The sequence below is a fragment of the Trichechus manatus genome, unplaced genomic scaffold (assembly GCF_000243295.1).
Source record: "Trichechus manatus latirostris isolate Lorelei unplaced genomic scaffold, TriManLat1.0 scaffold00015, whole genome shotgun sequence".
Classification (NCBI taxonomy): domain Eukaryota; kingdom Metazoa; phylum Chordata; class Mammalia; order Sirenia; family Trichechidae; genus Trichechus; species Trichechus manatus.
In genome coordinates, this window is record NW_004443951.1 from 16965540 (window position 1) to 16986134 (window position 20595).

Below are 20595 nucleotides of genomic sequence, written 5' to 3' on the forward strand. Positions count from 1 at the left end.
TTTTTTTTTTTTTTTTTGGTTGAAGGTCCAGAACAAATATCATACCCTGCCATGATTAGCCCCGGCTGGAAATGATCCTTCCCCTTCTAACAGACAGCTGAGTCTTTCCTTCCTTTCTTCTTTCCACAAAGTATGTTTCTTCCAAAGGCAGTACAGTGCGGTGGTTAAGAGCAATGACTCTAAACCCAGCCCATCTGCTATCTCTGTGACCTTGGGCACCTCGTACAAATTGAGTGGCTCAGTGTCACTACTTGTAAAATGGGGGGGAGTGTACATAGCGTTGCTCTGAGGATTAAATTGGTTTACAGACGTAAAACATTAAGAACAGTGCCTGATATGTAGTAAACGTTAAATAAATGCTAGGATTGGTTTTGATTAAGCATTTGGGGACCTGCAAACAACACACCGCGGGAGCGGCCTACTAGAGCGCAGAATCCAGGCCAAGAGACTCCTTGGCTCGGGGGAACGGCCTCACCCAGCAGCGGATGGAGACCGAGGGAGCAGGCGGCCCGGCCCGCCCGCGTCACAGCCGGGCCCCGGTGGCGCGCTTCGCCGGCGGCGCGCGCCCGCACTCATGTGACGGAGTCAAGATGGCTTCGCCTATCTCCTTGTGGTTGTTGGCTGTCGTTCTCCTGCTTGGGTCCTACGCTTCCCGGGCTCTGGGGCATCTCGACCCGCCGACGCCGCTGCCGCTGGTGATCTGGCATGGGATGGGTGAGTGAGTGAGAAGAGGGTCAGAAGGGGTTGACGACTCTGTATCCCTTTCCCAGCCTTGGTTTCGCGTCGGCAAGATGCGAGTGTGGAGGGCGGCGACGGTGGTCCGCACAGTGCCTGGCTGGCCCGACGTTTTAGAATTTGCGGGCTACCCTGCCTTGGAAAGGGAGTAGGAGACGGGCGCTGTCTTTTGGTGAGCGCTCATAGTGAACTGTGCTCTGCGCTGAGGGGTTTTCATGCTGCCGGTTGAATCCCCACAGCAGTGGCGTCAGGATTCAGCATCCCGCACTGGATTAGGCGACCCAGGCTCTGGCTACGTGACCGGGCCTTCCATTCTTTTATTTTTTCACACATTCACTCAATTAACACATAGTTATTGAGCACCTACTAGGTGCTGAGGATACATCAGTAAATAAACAGCCTAAAGTCCTTGCTCTTTTTGGAACTTTCAAAAAATTGTAAGTAAAACATTTGATATGTTAACGTGATGAGTGCAATGGAGAAAAATAGAGTGGGGGGTGGGGGGATATAGACGTGGAGGTGGGAGCTTGCATTTTATAGAGCAGTGTTAGGAAAGGCTTTAAGAAAACGACATCAGAGCAAAGACCTGCAGTGGGTAAGGGAAGATGCCATGTGGACATCTGGTAGAAGGAGTGAGCAAATGGAAAGACCCTGAGGAAGGAGCATGTCTGGTATGTTCAAGGAACAGCATTCAGGTCAGTGTGGCTAGAACTGAGTGAACAAGGGGAAGAGAACAGGTGTAGGTCAGAGAGGTGGAGGGATACAGATGTTGTTGGGGTTACTAAGTCTAAGGTAGGGACTCTGGATAGAGTGAGATCGGACGCCATTGGGTGATTTTGAGCAAATGAGTGACATGATCTGACTTACATTTTAAAAGGATTGCTCTGGTTGCTGCATTGAGGCTAGATTACAGTGGGTCATGGACAGTTGCAGGAGGACAAGTTAGGAAGCTATTGAGATCATTTAAACAGGAGATGATGACGGATTGGAACAGTATAGTAGCAACGGAGGTGTTGAGAAGTAGTCAGAGTTTGGATATGTCTTGAAGATGGAACCAATGGGATTTGCTAATCAGATGAGAGAGAAAGAAAGGCATCACGGATGCCTCCACGGTTTTTGGCCTGGAAAACTAGAAGGGTGAAATTGTCATTCCCCAAGGTGGGGAAGCCTTGGGCAAGTAAATATGGGATGTGGAAAAGATCGAAGTCTGATTTTAGGCTTACTAAGATTGAGGTGCTTGTTAGACATGCAGGAGATATTGTACAGGCATTTGGACTATGGAGTTTATCTAGGACAGAGATATAGGCTGGAGATTTAAGTTGGGAGCCTTTGGCATGCGGATAGTATTTAAAGCCATGAAACTGGATGAGAACACCTAGGGAGTGAGTGTACATAGAGGAGGGAAGAGGTTTAAGGACTGAGTCCTAGGCACTCCAACATTTGGAGGTTGAGATGAGGAGGAACTAGCCAAGGAGACAGTGAAGGAACAACCAGTAGGTGGAGGAAAGTCAGGACAGCTCAGTGTCCTGGAAGCCAAGTGAAGAAAATGTTTCAAGGAGAAGGGAGTGATCACTTGTATTAAATCTTGTTGATAGGTTAAGTAAGGTAAGGGCTGAGAATTGATTGTTGGATACAGCAATATGAAGATCATTAATGACCTTGACAGGAGCAATTTTGGTGGAGTGGTGAGAGTGAGAGCCTGATTGGAATGCGATAAAGAAATATGTTCAGAAAGAATTTGAGTTAGCAAGTAGAGACAGCTCTTTCAAAGCTCTGGGCCAGAGCTGGGGCCATAACCAAAACTAAAAACCAAACCCGTTGCTGTCGAGTTGATTCTGACTCATAGCAACCCTATAGGACAGAGTGTAGAACTGCCCCTTAGGGTTTCCAAGGAGTGGCTGGTGGATTGAACTCCAGCCTTTTGGTTAGCAGCCGAGCTCATAAGCACTGTGCCACCAGGGTTTGAAGGGGGTTAAAAGATGATACAAAATAAAATGCTCCATGCTCTCCCAGAGCTCACAGTCCACAGGGGAGGCAGTTAAGTAACCACCAATCATAGTTTAGTTGGTGAATGTGGTGAGACAAATAGAGGATGCTTCGGTGGTGGTGTGGTGGTGTTAGTTGCTGTGGAGTCAGCTCCTACTCATATGAATAATGGGAGGAAATGTTGCCTGGTTCTGTGTCATCTCCATGAACTTTGAATGTTTGAGGGCCTCAGCTTTCCCTGCTTTGAAAACTGGTTCTTAAGTTTTCTCTCAGACTGAAAATGGGATGATTAAGTTGAAAATGGGAAACGATCCCAGTGTACTCCCACTCTGTGGCCAGTCACGTTGCTTCTGGTTATTAGCTCTGGCTCCTTGATACAGGAAGAGAAATAAGGCTGGGACTAGGTTGAGGCAAGTGAGGCAACTAGAGTGCAAACTTTAAGGAGACACTCACTATCATGTTTGTGCAGATTCAGGGTCAGCACTTGCATGACCCTGAGAATGAGTGCTTCCTTAAATTTTGTGCCTTAGGCACCTCACTTGCTTCACCTTAGTCCTGGCGCTGAAGATAAAGCAGATTCTAGAGCTCTTTTGAGTCTTTTAACCGCGAATGTCCCATATGATAAGTGATCTCTGCTTATTTTTCATTTATAAATTTGTTGTCTCAGTGGACTTTTTGAAGCTTATTATTACTTTATAAAGTTGATTTTTTTAGCAAATAATGTCATTTTTGTTTTGCTTTGTTTTTTAATTTTGAAAATACTTGCTAGTCATCTAATCACACCCCAACATGAGAGGCAGAGAAGATACTAACATATCAGTGTTTTCTCTAGATTGTTTAACAGAGGACAATGAAGTGTTACTTCTTTTTTTAAATCTTACCTTAAGAATAAAATTGACAAAGACAACCAACCTTTTAACCTTTTCACTTTGTTTTCTGCTGAATTTCTGCTCTGTTTCTCTCTTTTTTAAAATTATTGTAAAGATATATATACCACAGCATTTGCCAGTTCAACGTTTTTCATGTATATAATTTAGTGATATCAATTACCTTAATCATGCTGTGCAACCATCACCCGTAATCATTGCCAAATTTCCCATTACCATAAACAGAAGCTCACTGCTTCCTAACCAGTGGTTCCACTGATAAAACTTTGGTGTCTATACCTTTGCCTATTCTAGATGTAAATAATGTTTTTATTCATGAGTTTCTGTCATTGTTTTTGTTGGCTAGGAGACAGCTGTTGTAATCCCTTAAGCATGGGTGCTATTAAAAAAATGGTTGAGAAGAAAATACCTGGAATTTATGTCTTATCTTTGGAGATTGGGAAGACTCTAACAGAGGTAAGGCCCTTCCCAGCTCTGTTTCTTTGAAGGTTTACTGACCTTCAGAGAATGTATCATTAAAATGCTTTCTTTTCTAAGATTCCATAGAAGAATCCTGATCAAAAGGGGGGAATTGTAGAACAGAATTTAAAATTCTATTGGACTATAGATTTCCTGGAGCCATGGAGGCTGGGTGAACCCCTGAAACTATTGCCCTGAGATAATCTTTAAACCTTAAACCAAAAATATCCCCTGAAGTCTTAAAACCAAAGAATAGTTTAGCTTAACTGGTAAAAAATGTCTGCCTTAAACATTATGCTCTTTTAAGAACTACTTATATGGTATCAAATTGACAACAGTAACTTGAAAGATTAGATAGGAACCTTAGGGGAAGTGAGTTTATGTTAACGGGGGTGGAACAACTCAGAAAAGGCAGGTTGAGAATGGTTACAGAACTAGCAGAATGTAATCAATGTCACTGAGTTGTCCATGTACATTGGTGTATGTTTTCTTGTATATATTGTCAATGACAACAACAAAATAAAATTTTTTAAAAAATGCTGTACTTTGCATTTTTAGCAGCAAATTGTTTAATGATAGTTTAACTCATGAGTGGCTTATGTGAGGATCCCAACCTAAACAAGTTCACCTCTTAGAGAAGATGCCAGCGGTTGTTTTCAGCCCCGAGCTTTCACATTTCTGTGGCTCCTCTTTTAGGATGTGGAGAACAGCTTCTTCTTGAATGTCAATTCCCAAGTATCGACAGTTTGTCAGACTCTCGCTAAGGATCCTAAGTTGCAGCGAGGCTACAATGCTATGGGATTCTCCCAGGGAGGCCAATTTCTGTAAGTCCTTTTCTGTTACATAACATCACTTAACATGGAATGGATTTTTTTCTTTTATTCAGAGAGATTCACTCCTCTAATTCTTTTGGGATCCCCACTTATCTTGGAAGGGAAAACATTCTAAAATATGTCCATGTAAAGAGCTTTATGGAACTTAATTTATTTTCTATGAAGGAATTAAGGTTTGCGTTTGGCCATATCAGAGGAAAATTGTGAAGTTCTCTGACTTTGGGGAACCACTGAGGATTAAGTAGCTTAACTGATAGAGCTCATGATGATACATTTCCATCTGACAGTTGGTAACCCTTTTCTTTTTCCCCCAGGAGGGCAGTGGCCCAGAGATGCCCATCACCTCCCATGATCAGTCTCATCTCTGTTGGGGGACAACAGCAAGGTAACTTTGGCCTCTTTGCCTCCTTTCTTCTCTGTTCTAAACCATGTGACCGTTTTTAAAAAGTCAGCAGCTCTGTTAGCTCAAGAAGTCAGCTGTTCTCGCAAAATCCTGTTTCTCCACCTTAGGATGATCAAACTAAAACCAAAAACCCAACCGGCTGCCATCAAGTCAATTCCCACTCATAGTGACACTATAGGACAGAGTAGAAATGCCCCATAGAGTTTCCAAGGCTGTATAATCTTTGTTGTTACACCTCAACATAAAGACATAAAAATCCTCACAACTGGATCAATAAGCAACACATGATAAACGGAGAAAAGCATGAAGTTGTCAAGGATTTCATTTTACTTAGAACCACAATCAATATCCATGGAAGCAGCAGTCAGGAAATCAAAAGACACATTGCACTGGGCGAATCTTCTGCAAAAGACCTCTTTAAAGTGTTGAAGAGCAAAGATGTCACCTTGAAGACTAAGGTGAACCTGACCCAAGCCATAGTATTTTTTTTAATTGTACTTTAGTTGAAGGTTTACAGAACAAATAGTTTCTTATTAAACAGTCAGTACACATACTGTTTTATGACATTCATTAACAACCCCATGACATGTTAATACTCTCCCTTCTCGACCCTGGGTTCCCTATTACCAGCTTTCCTGTCCCCTTCTGCCTTCTAGTCCTTGTCCCTGTTCTGCTGTGCCTCATTAGTCCCGTTTTGTTTTATGGGGCTGACCAATCCCCAGCTGAACGGTGAACCTCAGAAGTGACTTCACCACTGAACTAAAAGGGTATCTGGGGGCCATACTCTCGGGGTTTCTTCAGTCTCTTTCAGGCCAGTAAATCTGGTCTTTTGTGTGCGTGTTAGAGTTTTGTTCTGCATCCTTCTCCAGCTCTGTCCAGAACCCTCTGTTGTGATTCTTGGTCAGAGCAGTCAGTGGTGGTAGCCGGGCACCATCTAGCTGTACTGGACTCAGTCTGGTAGAGGCCTTGGTAGCTGTGGTCCATTAGTCCTTTGGACTGATCTTTTCCTTATATCCTGTTCTCTTCATTCTCCCTTGCCAAGCCATGGTATTTTCAGTCATCTCACATGCATGCGAAAGCTGGACGATGAATAAGGAAGACGAAAGAAGAATTGTTGCCTTTGAATTGTGGCATTGGTGAAGAATATTGAATATACCATGGACTGCCAAAAGAACGAACAAATCTATCTTGGAAGAAGTACAACCAGAACACTCCTTAGAAGCAAGGATGGCGAGACTATGTCTTGCATGCTTTTGACACATTGTCAGGAGGCATCAGTCCCTGGAGAAGGACATCATGCTTAGTAAAGTATAGGGTCAGCGAAAAAGAAGAAGACCCTCAACGAGGTGGATTGACACAGTGGCTGCAACAATGGGCTGAAGCATAATAATGATCATGAGGATGGCACAGGACCAGGCAGTGTTTTGCTCTGTAGTACACAGGGTTGCTGTGAGTCCGAACCAACTCGACGGCACCTAACAACAACAACAACAGTCTTCACTGGGAGCAGACTGCCACATCTTTCTCCCACAGAGTGGCTGGTAGGTTGGAAACACTGACCTTTTAGTTGGCAGTCGAGCGCTTTAACCACTGCACCACCGGGGCTCCTTGCTCAAACTAGCCAGCATTAATGAGGAAATAGGATGAGATTTAGGATTCCAGAGACCTGAAGCACAGGTGGTGCATTAGGTGGCGATCTACTTCTCTCCACTTTAATTGATTGGATTTCGTGGAGGTGAGGTAGTTGCAGCCACGTGGCAGGTGGCAGTTGAGGAGTTAGGAAAATCTAATGACCTTCGTGTTTCCTGACATACGTGATGTCCTGTTGAAACTTAGTGCCTAAGCTTTTTTGTCTATAAAATTAACAGTAGAGATCAAACCCTTTGAAAAACAATAGGTTTTCTGTTTAAGCAGACTTATATACTTTTGGGAAAGGGTATATCTTTGCAATAGAATTTTCTTTCTGTTATGATGGCTTTAGCTATTAGCTGGTATAATATAGGGGCAGGGGATTCTGCTTCGAATCAGGAAACTGGATTCGCCCCATTAACTGTTATTCACAGGCAAGCAATTTGGTATCTTAGGTCCCTTTCACAGAGGAGGGGAACTAAAATATGACTGCCTATCTTATGGGACTTCTGGGAGAATTAGGTGAAATAATAGATAGGAAACTGCTTTTTAAAAGTACAATATTATACAAATGCAAGTTGGTAAAAACAGCCTTTTCATTCATTCATTCAGGTATTTATTGAGCACCTGCTATATCCCAAGAAAAGACAGACAAGGTCCCTCTCTTCATGAAGCATTCATTCTAGTGGGAGGAGAACAGTCATGAAAGAAGTAAACAAATAAACAGAATATGCACAGATAGTGGTAACTGTGGTAAAGGGGAAAAAAAAAAAACCAGGATAATATTTGAGAGACAGTTTAGTGGCTATAGTGGCTAAAGGTGTGGGCTCTGTAGACAAAGTGCTTGTGTTCAAGTCCTGGCTCTACCACTTACTGTCTACCTTTGGACAAGCTTTTTATTTAACCTCTATGTTTTAAAGTTTCCTATCTTTAAATAATGACGTCTGTTTCACAGAGTGGTTGTCAGGATTAAATTAATCACTGTCCATATATGCTCAGAACTATGACTGGTTCTCAAAAAATGTTATTGATGAGTTTTATGAGGATGGGAGTATAACTGGATGTGGGGGAAGGGGATGGGAGAAGGGTGCTCTTTAGATAGATACTTAGCTTTTTCAAGCGAAGACCTGAGAGACGAGAATGAACCCAGCCATGTGAAGCAGCAAGGGAAGCACATCCCAGGGAAAGAGCAGGTGCAGCGGTCCTGAGGCAGAAAAGAGTGAGAGCACCCTTAGGAAGCTCGTTATAGCACTAGCTCTCAATACGTTACTTTTTTAAGCAATAAGTAAGTGAAATCAGAGTCTGACTCTTGTTTGTTGTGTGTTTTCACAATGCCTTGTCCATAGTGGGTATTGAATACTTGATTATTGAATGAATGAACATTTGTCTGTTACCGCTGCAGGTATTTTTGGACTCCCTCGATGCCCAGGAGAGACCTCTCACATCTGTGACTTGATCAGGAAAACATTGAATGTTGGGGCTTATTCCAAAGCCATTCAAGAACGGTATGTGTGCTTAGCTGAAAAGGATACAGAACTGTCGTTATGCAAAAATATCATGCTGATTTTCATGCTAACAGTGACTTCAGGAGTAGTTGCTATTGATATTCAAATGAGAGACTTTTGTAAAAACATTTAGAAAGTACTAACCTCAAGGAATTGTTGTCTGTATTTGGAGGACAGATTCTTTCTATTGTCAGCAGCAAGGGGTTAACCACACCTACATCAGTGTCCCCAACTACTGAAATGTGTTTGCGTGTTTAAAACATACATAGAATCACTTTTGGAATGCGTTCTATTTCAGTTGTTTTCAAACTTAAATATACAATCGGAACCACTGGGCAATTCATTAAAAATAGGTTCCAGAGCTCCATTCCTAGAAATTCTGATGGGGTAGGTCTGGAGTGTACTAACTGGGATTTGGGATCAGCTGATAATGGTTTTGTTACCTATCCTGTGGGTTTTCCAAGTGTTGTCTAATAACAGCTCTTCAGTACGTCTCCTTGAAGCCATTTTCCCAGATACAGCCTTGTGAATGACTCACATATAGAAACTACCTGCAGCTAGCTCTCTCTCTTTTCTGCCTCAGCAACACTAACCAAAAAAAGCAAAACCTATTGCCAATTCTGACTCATGGCAACCCCATGTGTTACAGAGTAGAACTGCTCCGTAGGGTTTTCTTGACCATAATCTTTCAGAAACAGATCATCAGGACTTTCTTCTGTAGCACCACTGGGTGGTATCAAACCACCAACTTTTAGGTTAGTAGTGGAGCACAAACCATTTGCACCACCCAAGGACTTGTTGGCTACACTAACCAAAACCAAACCCATTCCTGTCAAGTTGCTTCTGACTCATAGTGACCCTATAGGACAGAGTAGAACTCCCCCATAGGATTTCTAAGGCTATAAATCTTTATAGCAGACTGCCACATCTTTTCCACAGAGTGGCTGGTAGATTTGAACCGCTGGCCTTCAGGTTAGCAGCTGAGTGCTTAACCACTGTGCCACCAGAGCTAAGCTGTCTTGGAATCAGTGGTGCCACCTGCTGGTCAGTCAGTGCAGGAGCTAAGATGCTGTGCATCCCTGCCTCCCTTCTTTCCCCTCAGGCAGCTCATGAACTCCACTGTGCTTTTTACGCTTTACTGGCTTTTACTAGTCACAGCTTGGTTATTTATATCCTACATATTCTCTGTTCTCATGGGTGTGTTTGGTGTCTTTAACCTCCATTCTTCCTTTTTCAGGCCTCTAACTCTTGTCCAGGTGCCTCAAATCCATCCTTTTCTCTGCATTTCTTTGTTTTGTGAACCAAGACACAGCCCTTGGCAATAAGAATCGAGTTAGTCCTATAAATGAGCAGTGACTGGGAAGAAAACGTGACACGTGGATTCTGATTAAAAGTGGTGGATTGATGTGCTTAGCTCCACTTACTCCTTAAACTTTAATAAGTGATAGCCAAAGAGTAAAAACAGATAAACCCCAGGGCAGAGAGAACAGGAGGGGAGATAAGAGTTAATAAAAGATGACAACACATTTGTGAAAGAGGAAGCAGATGAATGGGCGATAACTGTTTTAGCAGAGCAGAAACGGCGGAATCCTTTATGTCGGGAGAGGGGCACGCTGACAAGAAGGCGCAGATTCACGTTTTAGAGTGCAGAAAGGCTCAGGAATTAGAGGCACAAGGTACCTTGGAAGGTGGGGGTAAGTGGGTAGGACTGAAAACAGTTTGTTGTTGTTGTTGCTATTGAAAATCTTTATAAGGAATGGTCAAGTTCCCAATACCCTGCACTTCCAGGTGACTACTCCTCCCCTACCCTGACAGGAGAAGCAAAATTTATTCTCTGAAGCAATTTAACTAGAGAAGCACCAGACTTGGGGGTACCAAGCATGGGATGGTGGTAAGATGCCAAAACCGAAAAGGTATGCCCTTTCCTCCCACTCAGCTCCCAGAACAGTAGCCGTCAGGCTTAGTACCTGCTAGGCAGAAGCTTCATGGACCCCTTTCTGGTAAAACTGCCCAAGAGAAGAAACCTACAAATTGACATTCTGGAATCCTCCAACAGATCGGGACCCCTCCTGATGACCCTACAGTGAAGCCAGCGGTCTGTAAACTCTGCTCTTGCACACAGAGCTTCCAGTCAGCTTTGTCGCACCTCACATAGGTACGAACAGTGAGCCAAGGGCCCGCAGACAGATGTCTGAGGAAAGCTCCAACATGAAAGACAGATCAAGACAAACAAAAAGTAAAAAGGAACTTGGGAGAAGCAAATGGAAAATTCAAGAAGTAGAAGAAAACTTAAGGGGAAAAAAGGGAAAAAGGCTATAATTATTCTCTTCAGAAAGATAAGAGATTGCATCCATGACACAAGAACAGAATGCTAATAAAATCAACAATCAGAGAGTAAGAGCTCTTAGAAATTAAAAACATGATAATCAAAATAAGAAAAAAATTATTAGAGGTACCAGAAGATAAAGTTCAGAAAATTTCTCAGAAATTAGAACAAAAACCCAAAGAGGTAGAAAAAAGGGGAGAACAGATAAAATTAGAGAAGCAGATCAATATATGACTAAAAGGAGTTTCAGAGAGAGAACAGGGGAAAGGGTGGATTAGAATTATCAAAGAATTAACATAAGAAAATTTTCCAGAACAGGACATGAATTCCCACATTGGATGGGCTTACCAAGTACCCAAGACCTATGATTCCTGTGAAATTTCAGAACACCAGGAATGCGGCCACATCCAAAGAGTCAGAATCCTAATGGCAGCACACTCCCTAACAACAACGCTACTAGCCAGAAGACATGGTGCTGTGCCTTTCTATTCTGAGAGAAAATGATTTCCAATGTAGAATTCTATACCCAACCCTAATGTAGCAATTAAGTGTGAGGGGAAAATAAAGACATCTTCAGACATGCAAAATTTTTTTAAAAGTACAGAAATGACCTCCCCATGCCCTCTTTCTTTCTTTATCTAGCTGTGTGGGCTTGAGTGTCTTTGAGCCTTATTTTCTTCATTTCTAGCATGATGAAGTCCCTGGGTGGTACAAACAGTTAAGTACTTGACTACTAGCTGAAAGGTTGGTGGTTTGAACTCACCCAGAGGTACCTTGGAAAACAGACCTGGCGATTTGCTTCTAAAAGATCATGGCCTTGAAAACTCAATGGAGCAGTTCTGCTCTACACATGAGCTGAAATCAACTTGATGGCAACTAGCAGCAAGCATGAGATTAGTAGTAGTACTTTCCAGCAAGGTTGTTGTTAGGATTGAACAAACTGGGTATAAAGCATTTAGTGCAGTGCTGAGTTCATACTAAGTAGGCAGGTTTTGACTGTCATCACTAGTGATGCTGTGTTTAAAATGTTTTTTTCAGCTGCCCAGGGGTTAAGCACTCGGCTGCTAACCGAAAGGTTGGTGATTCATATCCACCAGCTGCTCTGCGGGAGAAAGATGTGGCAATTTGCTTCCATAAAGATTACAACCTTGGAAACCCTATGGGGCAGTTCTACTCTGTCCTTTTGGGTTAGTATGAGTCAGAATTGACTCAACGGCAATTGGTTTGGTTTTTTGGTTTTATTGTAGGTCCTGGGGATACAGTGGAGAGCAAGGCGGGGTCTCTGCTCCGCTGAAGTAGCATTTTAGTGGGGAAAAGAAGTCTACAAGTAAACAGATGCACTAGATAACCTCTAATGGTGAAAAGGCCCTGAAAGAGGGAAACAGGATGCAGTGACTAAGAGTCACAGAGTGGGTACCTACTTTGGAAAGAGTGGTCTTTGGAGAAGATATTTAAGCTGGGATCTGAAAGATGAGAAGGAAGGAGCATGGGATGAGCTAAGGAGACAAGGATCAGGCAGAGGGCACAGCCAGCAAATGCCCTGAGGCTGAGAGAGCATGGCCTGTCCTAGGCCCAGCTGATTTGAGTTTAGAGATAGATCAGGGAGAGAGACAGAGAAGCAGGGGCTCCATCATGCAAGACTTGGAAGCCATGGAAGGAGTTTGGATTTTATTCTAAACATCATGGGAGGCTATTGGGAGGTCTTAAGCAGGAGAATCATGTGACCTGAGCATGTTTTCAGAAGCTCTCTACTGCTTTGTGGACAGTGGATTGTAAGGGGCTAGAGGAAAAGCAGAGACCAGCAGGGGCTCTTGCAGTGAGATCTAGGTGAGAGATGATGACAGCTTGAATGCCAGGGCGTGGTGGTGAGATGGAGAGGAGAGAAAGGACTTGGGGTCTGTTTTATAATGTAGGTGAACTAGACTTTTGAGCTGGGATGCAGATCACCATTTATAACACAGTTCCCATGGGAAAGTGCCTTCTGAGTTCTCACCAGCTCACTTACAGATTAACTTTTAGAATACGTTCTGATTTTATAGAGTGGATTTGTTTGCTGTTTACTTTTCAAGTTTCTTTGTATGGGTAAAATCTCATTTCAACAGATGACCAGTGTGAGACTTGAAAGAGGCAAGTAGTCCAAGTAGAGGGTGGGAAAGCGATGGTGAGAGCTTACTTTCTATAAAATAGCAAAAGGAAATCGTTTTCTCTTTGCAGTATTATCCCTGGTTGTCCTTTGTGTTAGGGGGGAGTCTGGTTGCAAGGAAGAAACCAAATCAAGCCAAGGTAAATTTGAAAAGGGAATTCATAATATTTTGGTAGCCAGGGCCTCAGAGGGAGGGACTGAAATCAAGAAACGGGGCCCCTCAGGAGCCAAGGTGGCCTTGCTCTCACTGGCCTCCTTGCTTCTCTCTCTGTGTCACTCCTGCTTTTTCTCACCATGCTCGCCAGCCTCTCCTGCTACCCACTTGGTAAAAGGTGGCCTTGCACCACTTCCAAATTTTTAATTTCTGTTTCAGTCGAGGCTGGAATCTCTTAGTCTCAATTTCATATTCTTAGGGAAAGGACCATGCCCTACTCAGGTCAGGAACCCACCTCTGCTGTCATTAGCTGTGGCCAAGGAAGTGGGATCACCTGTACCACCATACCTGCCCCTGTAACGAGTAGGTGGAGCAAGAAGAGTGCAGTTCCCAGACAAGGGAGAATTGTTTTGATTTAGGTTCAGACCCCCAAAAAATGTCTTCTACACTCTTTGATAATTCACCCTTAACAAAGCAAATTGGATGTCCTGGCACCGTCAGTATCTACTGAGGAAGTGCTCGCCAAGCCCATCCCCAGGCGAGGCATGGTGGGGGCAGTTAGGAATGGTGTGTGTGACAGTTCTTTCTCACCTTCCTGGATGTGAAATCTGCCCTGTAGCTCCCCCCGTCCTATGCAGTTGCTGTCGGCCCTGCCCAGCTTTCTCCTTCCTCCAGTTTTCTCCCTGCCATCCCTGCCCACCCCCACCCTGCACCCCTTGTCACAGTGAATACTCTAGTGTTGCCCTGCCCTTGTCCTTGTCCTCTAATCTTCCTCTGTGTCACTTCTGATGTCCCTAGCTTGCCCTTCCTTTGGCCCCCTCTTGGCCCTGGCTTCCAGTCTGCAGGCCCTGGTGCCTGGCAGGGCTTGCACCCTCCCTGTCCTCCTCCCTGTCCTCCTCCCTGTCCTCCTCTCTGCTCTCCTCCCTGTCCTCCTCCGTGTCCTCCTCCCTGCCCTCCTCCCTGCCCTCCTCCCTGCCCTCCTCCCTGTCCTCCCCTCTGCCCTCCCCTCTGCCCTCCTCCCTGCCCTTCTCCCTGTCCTCCTCCCTGCTCTCCTCTCTGCCCTTCCCTCTGCCCTCCTCCCTGCCCTCCTCCCTGTCCTCCTCCCTGCTCTCCTCTCTGCCCTCCCCTCTGCCCTCCTCCCTGTCCTCCTCCCTGCTCTCCTCTCTGCCCTCTCCTCTGCCCTCCTCCCTGCCCTCCTCCCTGCCCTCCTCTCTGCCCTCCCCTCTGCCCTCCTCCCTGCCCTCCTCCCTGCCCTCCTCTCTGCCCTCCCCCCTGCCCTCCTCCCTGCCCTCCTCCCTATACTCCTCCCTGTCCTCCTCCCTGTCCTCCTCCCTATCCTCCTCTCTGCCCTCCCCTCTGCCCTCCTCCCTGTCCTCCTCCCTGCTCTCCTCTCTGCCCTCTCCTCTGCCCTCCTCCCTACCCTCCTCCTTGCCCTCCTCCCTGCCCTCCTCCCTGCCCTCCTCTCTGCCTTCCTCCCTGCTCTCCTCTCTGCCCTCCCCTCTGCCCTCCTCCCTACCCTCCTCCCTGCCCTCCTCCCTACCCTCCTCCCTGCCCTCCTCCCTGCCCTTCTCTCTGCCCTCCTTCCTGCTCTCCTCTTTGCCCTCCCCTCTGCCCTCCTCCCTACCCTCCTCCCTGCCCTCCTCCCTGCCCTTCTCTCTGCCCTCCTTCCTGCTCTCCTCTTTGCCCTCCCCTCTGCCCTCCTCCCTACCCTCCTCCCTGCCCTCCTCCCTGCCCTTCTCTCTGCCCTCCTTCCTGCTCTCCTCTTTGCCCTCCCCTCTGCCCTCCTCCCTACCCTCCTCCCTGCCCTCCTCCCTGCCCTTCTCTCTGCCCTCCTTCCTGCTCTCCTCTTTGCCCTCCCCTCTGCCCTCCTCCCTACCCTCTTCCCTGCCCTCCTGCCTGCCCTCCTCTCTGCCTTCCTCCCTGCTCTCCTCTCTGCCCTCCCCTCTGCCCTTCTCCCTGCTCTCCTCTCTGCCCTCCCCTCTGCCCTCCTCCCTGCCCTCCTCCCTGCCCTCCATGGCTCTCACAGAGTGCTTTTCTCTGTGTGTCCCATTTTCCCTGCTCCTTTGCTCTCAGCTGATCAACTTTTCCTGGAAATGCTGAGGCATCCACGTAAGCTCCCTCAGAGACTTTTCCACTGTTCAGAAAAGTACAGAGTAATGTAACAAACTACTGTGTACCTAGGAGCTACAATTAATATTTTGTCATATTTGCCTCAGAATTTTTTTAAGAACAGAAACATTTCAGATAAAATTGGATTCTTCTACATCTCTCTCTCAGGTCTGATTCTCTGCCTTCCCTCCTGACTTCACCCTTCAGCTAAAGATTAGACGGGTCTGTAGGGCCAACAGTAACACACGTGAGGGATGTGCTTTATAATTCAATCATGTACACGAGACTAATGGGCACACCAGCCCAAAACAAAGACAAGAAGGCAGGAAGGGACAGGAAAACTGGCCGAATGAAAACAGGGAACCTGCACTGGAGAAGGGGGGAGTGTTGACACATGGTAGGGTTGGCAAACAATGTCCCAGAGCAATTTGTATATTAACTGTTTAATGAGAAACTAATTTGTTCTGTAAACTTTCACCTAAATCACAATAAAAAATACAGAGAGAGATAGATATAGATAGATAGTTATTATATATGATGTCCCTGGGTGGCACAAGTGGTTTGTGCTCGACTGCTAACCAAAAGGTTCACAGTTCAAACCCACTTGACACTGCAGAAGAAAGGCCTGGAGATCTGCTTCCATAAAGATTGTTGTTAGGTGCTGTTGAGTCTGTTCCGACTCATAGCTATCCTATGTACAACAGAATGAAACACTGCCTGGTCCTGTGCCATCCTCACAATCGTTGCTGTGTTTGAGCCCATTGTTGCAGCCACTGTGTCAAGCCATCTGATCGAGGGTCTTCCTCTTTTTCGCTGACCCTCTACCTTACCAAGCATGAGGTCCTTCTCCAGGGACTGGTCCCTCTTGATCACATGTCCAAAATATGCAAAAGGAAGTCTTGCCGTCATTGCTTCCAGGGTGCACTCTGACTGTACTTCTTCCAAAACAGACTTGTTGGTTCTTCTGGCAGTCCAAGGATATTTAATATTCTTCTCCAGTACTGTAATTCAGATGCATCAATTCTTGTTCAGTCTTCCTTATTCATTGTCCAGCTTTCACATGCATATGAGGTGATTGAAAATACCGTGGCTTGGGTCAGGCCCACCTTAGTCTTCAAAGTGACAGCTTTGTTTTTTAACACTTTAAAGAGGTCTTTTGCAGCAGATTTGCCCAGTGCAATATGTCATTTGATTTCTTTATTTTTATTGTACTTTAGATGAAGGTTTACAGAACAAATAGTTTCTCATTAAACAGTTAGTACACCTACTGTTTTATGACAGTGGTTAACAACCCCACAACTTGCCAATACTCTCCCTTCTTGAGCTTGAGTTCCCTATTACCAGCTTTCCTGTCCCCTCCTGCCTTCTAGTCCTTGTCCCTGGACTGTTGTGCCCCATTAGTCTTGTTTTGTTTTACGGGGCTGTCTAATCTTTGGCTGAATGGTGAACCTCGGGAGTGACTTCATTACTAAGCTAAAACGGTGTCTGGGGCCATATACTCTCGGGGTTTCTCCAGTCTCTGTCAGGCCAGTAAGTCTGGTCTTTTTTTGTGAGTTAGAATTTTGTTCTGCATTTTTCTCCAGCTCTGTCAGGGAGGGACCCTCTGTTGTGATTCCTGTCAGAGCACTCCGTGGTGGTAGCCGGGCACCATCTAGTTGTACTGGACTCAGTCTGGTGGAGGCCGTGGTAGCTGTGGTCCATTAGTCCTTTGGAATAATCTTTTCGTTTATCTTGTTTTCTTCATTCTCCCTTGCTCCCGAAGGGGTGAGACCAGTGGAATATCTTAGATGGCTGCTCACAGACTTTTAAGACCCCAGACGCTACTTACCAAAATAGAATGTAGAATATTTTCTTTATAAACTGTTACGCCAGTTGAACTAGATGTTCCCCAAGACCATGGTCCCCACAGCCCTCCGCCCAGCAATTCAGTCCCTCACGGAGTTTGGATGTGTCTATGGGGCTTCCATTACCTTTCCTTGTACAAGTTGTGCTGGCTTCCCCAGTATTGTGTACTGTCTTACTCTTCACCAAAGTTACCACTTATCTATTGTCTATTTAGTATTCCCCCGCCCCAACCCTCCCATCCCTTGTAACCAACAAAGATTGTTTCTTTTTGTGTGTGAACTTTTTCATGAGTTTTTACGGTTGAGGTCTCATACAATATTTGTCCTTTTGTGCGTCGTTTGATTTCTTGACTGCTGCTTCCATGGGCATTGATTGTGAATCCAAGTAAAATGAAATCCTTGATGACTTCAGTCTTTCTTCCATTTATCATGACGTTACTTACTGGTTCAGTTGTGAGGATTTTTGTTTTTTTATTGTGCTTAAGGTGAAAGTTTACAGGTCAAGTTAATTTCTCATAGAAAAATTTATAGACATATTGTCAGGTGACCCTAGTTGCTGTCCCTGTAATGTGACCGCACACTTGCCCTTTCCACCCTGGATTTCCTGTGTCCGTTCAACCAGCTCCTATCCCTTTCTGCCTTCTCATCTGGCCTCTGGACAGGAATTTTTGTTTTCTTTGTGTTGAGGTGTAATCCATACTGAATGCTGTAGTCTTTGATCTTCATCAGTAAGTGCTTCAAGTCCTCTTTGCTTTCAGCAAGCAAGGTTATGTCATTTGCATATCGCAGGTTGTTCGTGAGTGTTGCACCAATCCTGATGCCCCGTTCTTCTTCAGATAGTCCAGCTTCTAAGATTATCTGCTCAGCATACACGCTGAATAAATATGGTGAAGGGATACAACTCTGATGCACACCTTTCCTGATTTTAAACCACACAGTATCCACTTGTTCTGTTCGAACAACTGTCTCTTGGTCTATGTACAGGTTCCACATAAGCACAATTAAGTGTTCTGGAATTCCCATTCTTCACAACGTTACCTGTAATTTTTTTATGATATGCACGGTCGAATGCCTTTGCATAGTCAATAAAACACAGGTAAACATCTTTCTGGTATTCTCTGCTTTCAGCCAAGATCCATCTGGTATCAGTAATGATAACCTTCATTCCACATCCTCTTTTGAATCTGGCTTGAATTTCTGGCACGTTCCTGTCGATATACTGCTGCAGCTGCTTTTGAATGATCTTCAGCAAAATTTTACTTGTGTGTGATCTTAATGATATTACTTGATAATTTCCACATTCTGTTGGATCACCTTTCTTTGAAATGGGCACAAATATGGATCTCTTCCAGTCAGTTGGCCAGGTAGCTGTCTTCCCAGTTTCTTGGCGTGCACGAAGGAGCACCTCCAGCACTGCATGTAGTAAAGATTACAGCCAAGAAAATCCTATGGAGCAGTTGTACTCTGTAACACATGGGGTTGCCTTGAGCCAGAATCAGCTGGATGGCAGTGGGTTTGGGTTTTTGGTTTTGGTGGTGGTTAGTTGCCATCAAGTCGATTCCAGCTCATATCGACCCCACGTGTGCAGAGTGGAACTGCTCCATAAGGTTTTAAGGTTGCTTTTGGAAACAGATCACCAGGCCTTACTTCCGAGGAGCCTCTGGGTGGGTTTGCACCACTAATCTTTCAGTTAGTAGTCCAGCGCTTAACCATTTATGCCACACAGGGACCCTTGGTTTTGGTACATATCCATAATCAATGTGTAGTAGTTCTATATTTCACATTTTGAGGAGCCACTAAACCATTTTCCACAGTGGCTGTACTGTTACATTCCTACCAGCAGTGGAGGAGGGGACCAGTTTCTCCACAACCTCATCAACAACTCTGTCGTTTTCTGGTTTTTTTTTTCTTCGATTAAATCATTGCCATTCTAATAGGAGGAGGTGGTATCTCCTTGTAGTTTTTATTTTCATCTCTCTAATGGCTAATGACATTGAGCATCTTTTCATGTACTTGTTGGCCATTTGAATATCCTCTTTGGTGAACTGTTGAAGTCCTTTGCCCATTTTTTGATTGGGCTGTTTGTTTTTTTGTTGTTAAGTTACAGATATATTTTATATATTTTGGATATTAGACCCTTATCAGGTATATGGTTTCTGAATTTTTTCTCTCCATCTGTAGGGTGTGTTTTCACTTTGTTGATAAAGGTCTTTGATGAAGAAAAGTATCTAATTTTTATGAGGTCCCATTTATCTATTTTGCCTTTTGCTGCTTGTGCTTTTCTTGTTCTGATAATCCATTGTTAAAAACTAGGCCCAGCAGGCCCTTCCCAGTATTTTCTTCTAAAAATTTTATGGCTGTAGTTTTCACAATTAGGTCCTTGATCCATTTTGAACTGGTTTTTGTGTATGGTATGAGGCGTGGATCCTGATTCATTCTTCTTCATGTGGAAACACAATTTTCCCAGCACCATTTATTGAAGAGACTCTTTTTTTATTGTTTTATTGTTGTAGTTCAAATGAAGATTACATTCCAAGTTAGTCTCCCATACAAAAATTTATATGTACATTGCTTTGTGACCCTAATTGCTCTCCCCATACTGTGATAGCACACTCCTCCACCCCTGTCTCCCCATGTCCATTCAACCAGCTCCTAACCCTCTCTGCCTTCCCATCTCACCTGCGGACAGAAGCTGCCTACTTAGTCTCTTGTATCTACTTGAGCCAAGAGGCACACTCCTCACGAGTATCACTTTATGTCCCGCAGTCCAGTCCAATCCCTGTCTGAAGAGTTGGCCTTGGGAATTGTTTTAGTTCTGAGCTGATAGAGAATCCAGGGACCATGCTTTCCGGGGTTCTTCCAGTCTCAGTCAGACCATTAAGTCTGGTCTTCTGTTGAAGAGACTCTTCCTTCCTCATTGGGTGGGCCTTGTCAAAAATCAGTTGTCTGTAGATGTATGGATACCACCTACTCTTGAAGCTTTTCTTCCTTATTCTTTCTGACTATACTGTGCTTCCTTTCTCCTCACACCTCTAAACCCTACCCCTCCTTCAGACTCAGTTCTTTTCATAGTTTGTCTGACATCCCTACATCAGTCCATTCTATTGAATAAACCCTTACTGCCGAACATCTGCTCTAGGCCAGGAGCTTATAGTCCTATAGGGGAGAGACAGGGAACAAACACTTCTCACGTGATAAGCAATAGCAATACTAAAACAAAATGATAAGATCATTTATAATATTAATATTAGTGTTTGTATTTTACTAATATTAGTATTTTACAAATGTTCAGAGTTCATCAGATTTTTAAAAATCAGTGAAACTGAACATTTAAAAGATTTCAAATACATTTATAAACAGTTTACAGTATGTCACTCTGACTGCTGAAGATCTGACTGCTGCTTCCTTTAACCTCAGTCCTGTCTGCTCCTGGGCGTGAGCAGCTGCCGTGGTGTCTGGTGTAGCTGGTTCCACTGGGCTTCAGTGCCCTTCTGCTCCGCTGAGTGGGGCTTCCTGCACCACCACCTCTGGGCAGGCAGCTCTTCCACTCTGACTGGGGAGCTCCTGTTGGAATTTTGATTT

At 44.6% G+C, this 20595-nt stretch overlaps 1 protein-coding gene across 1 annotated transcript in view; it reads left to right on the plus strand.

Moving 5' to 3' along the window:
• The first annotated feature begins 571 nt into the window (after positions 1–571).
• PPT1 (palmitoyl-protein thioesterase 1) overlaps positions 572–20595 on the plus strand; it is a 28582-nt gene continuing 8558 nt past the window's right edge. The window contains exons 1-5 of the mRNA XM_004371897.2: positions 572–714; positions 3955–4064; positions 4764–4891; positions 5215–5285; positions 8335–8437. Coding sequence (XP_004371954.1) covers positions 591–714; positions 3955–4064; positions 4764–4891; positions 5215–5285; positions 8335–8437 — 536 coding nt within the window. The 5' untranslated portion in view covers positions 572–590. The remainder of the gene's footprint in view (positions 715–3954; positions 4065–4763; positions 4892–5214; positions 5286–8334; positions 8438–20595) is intronic.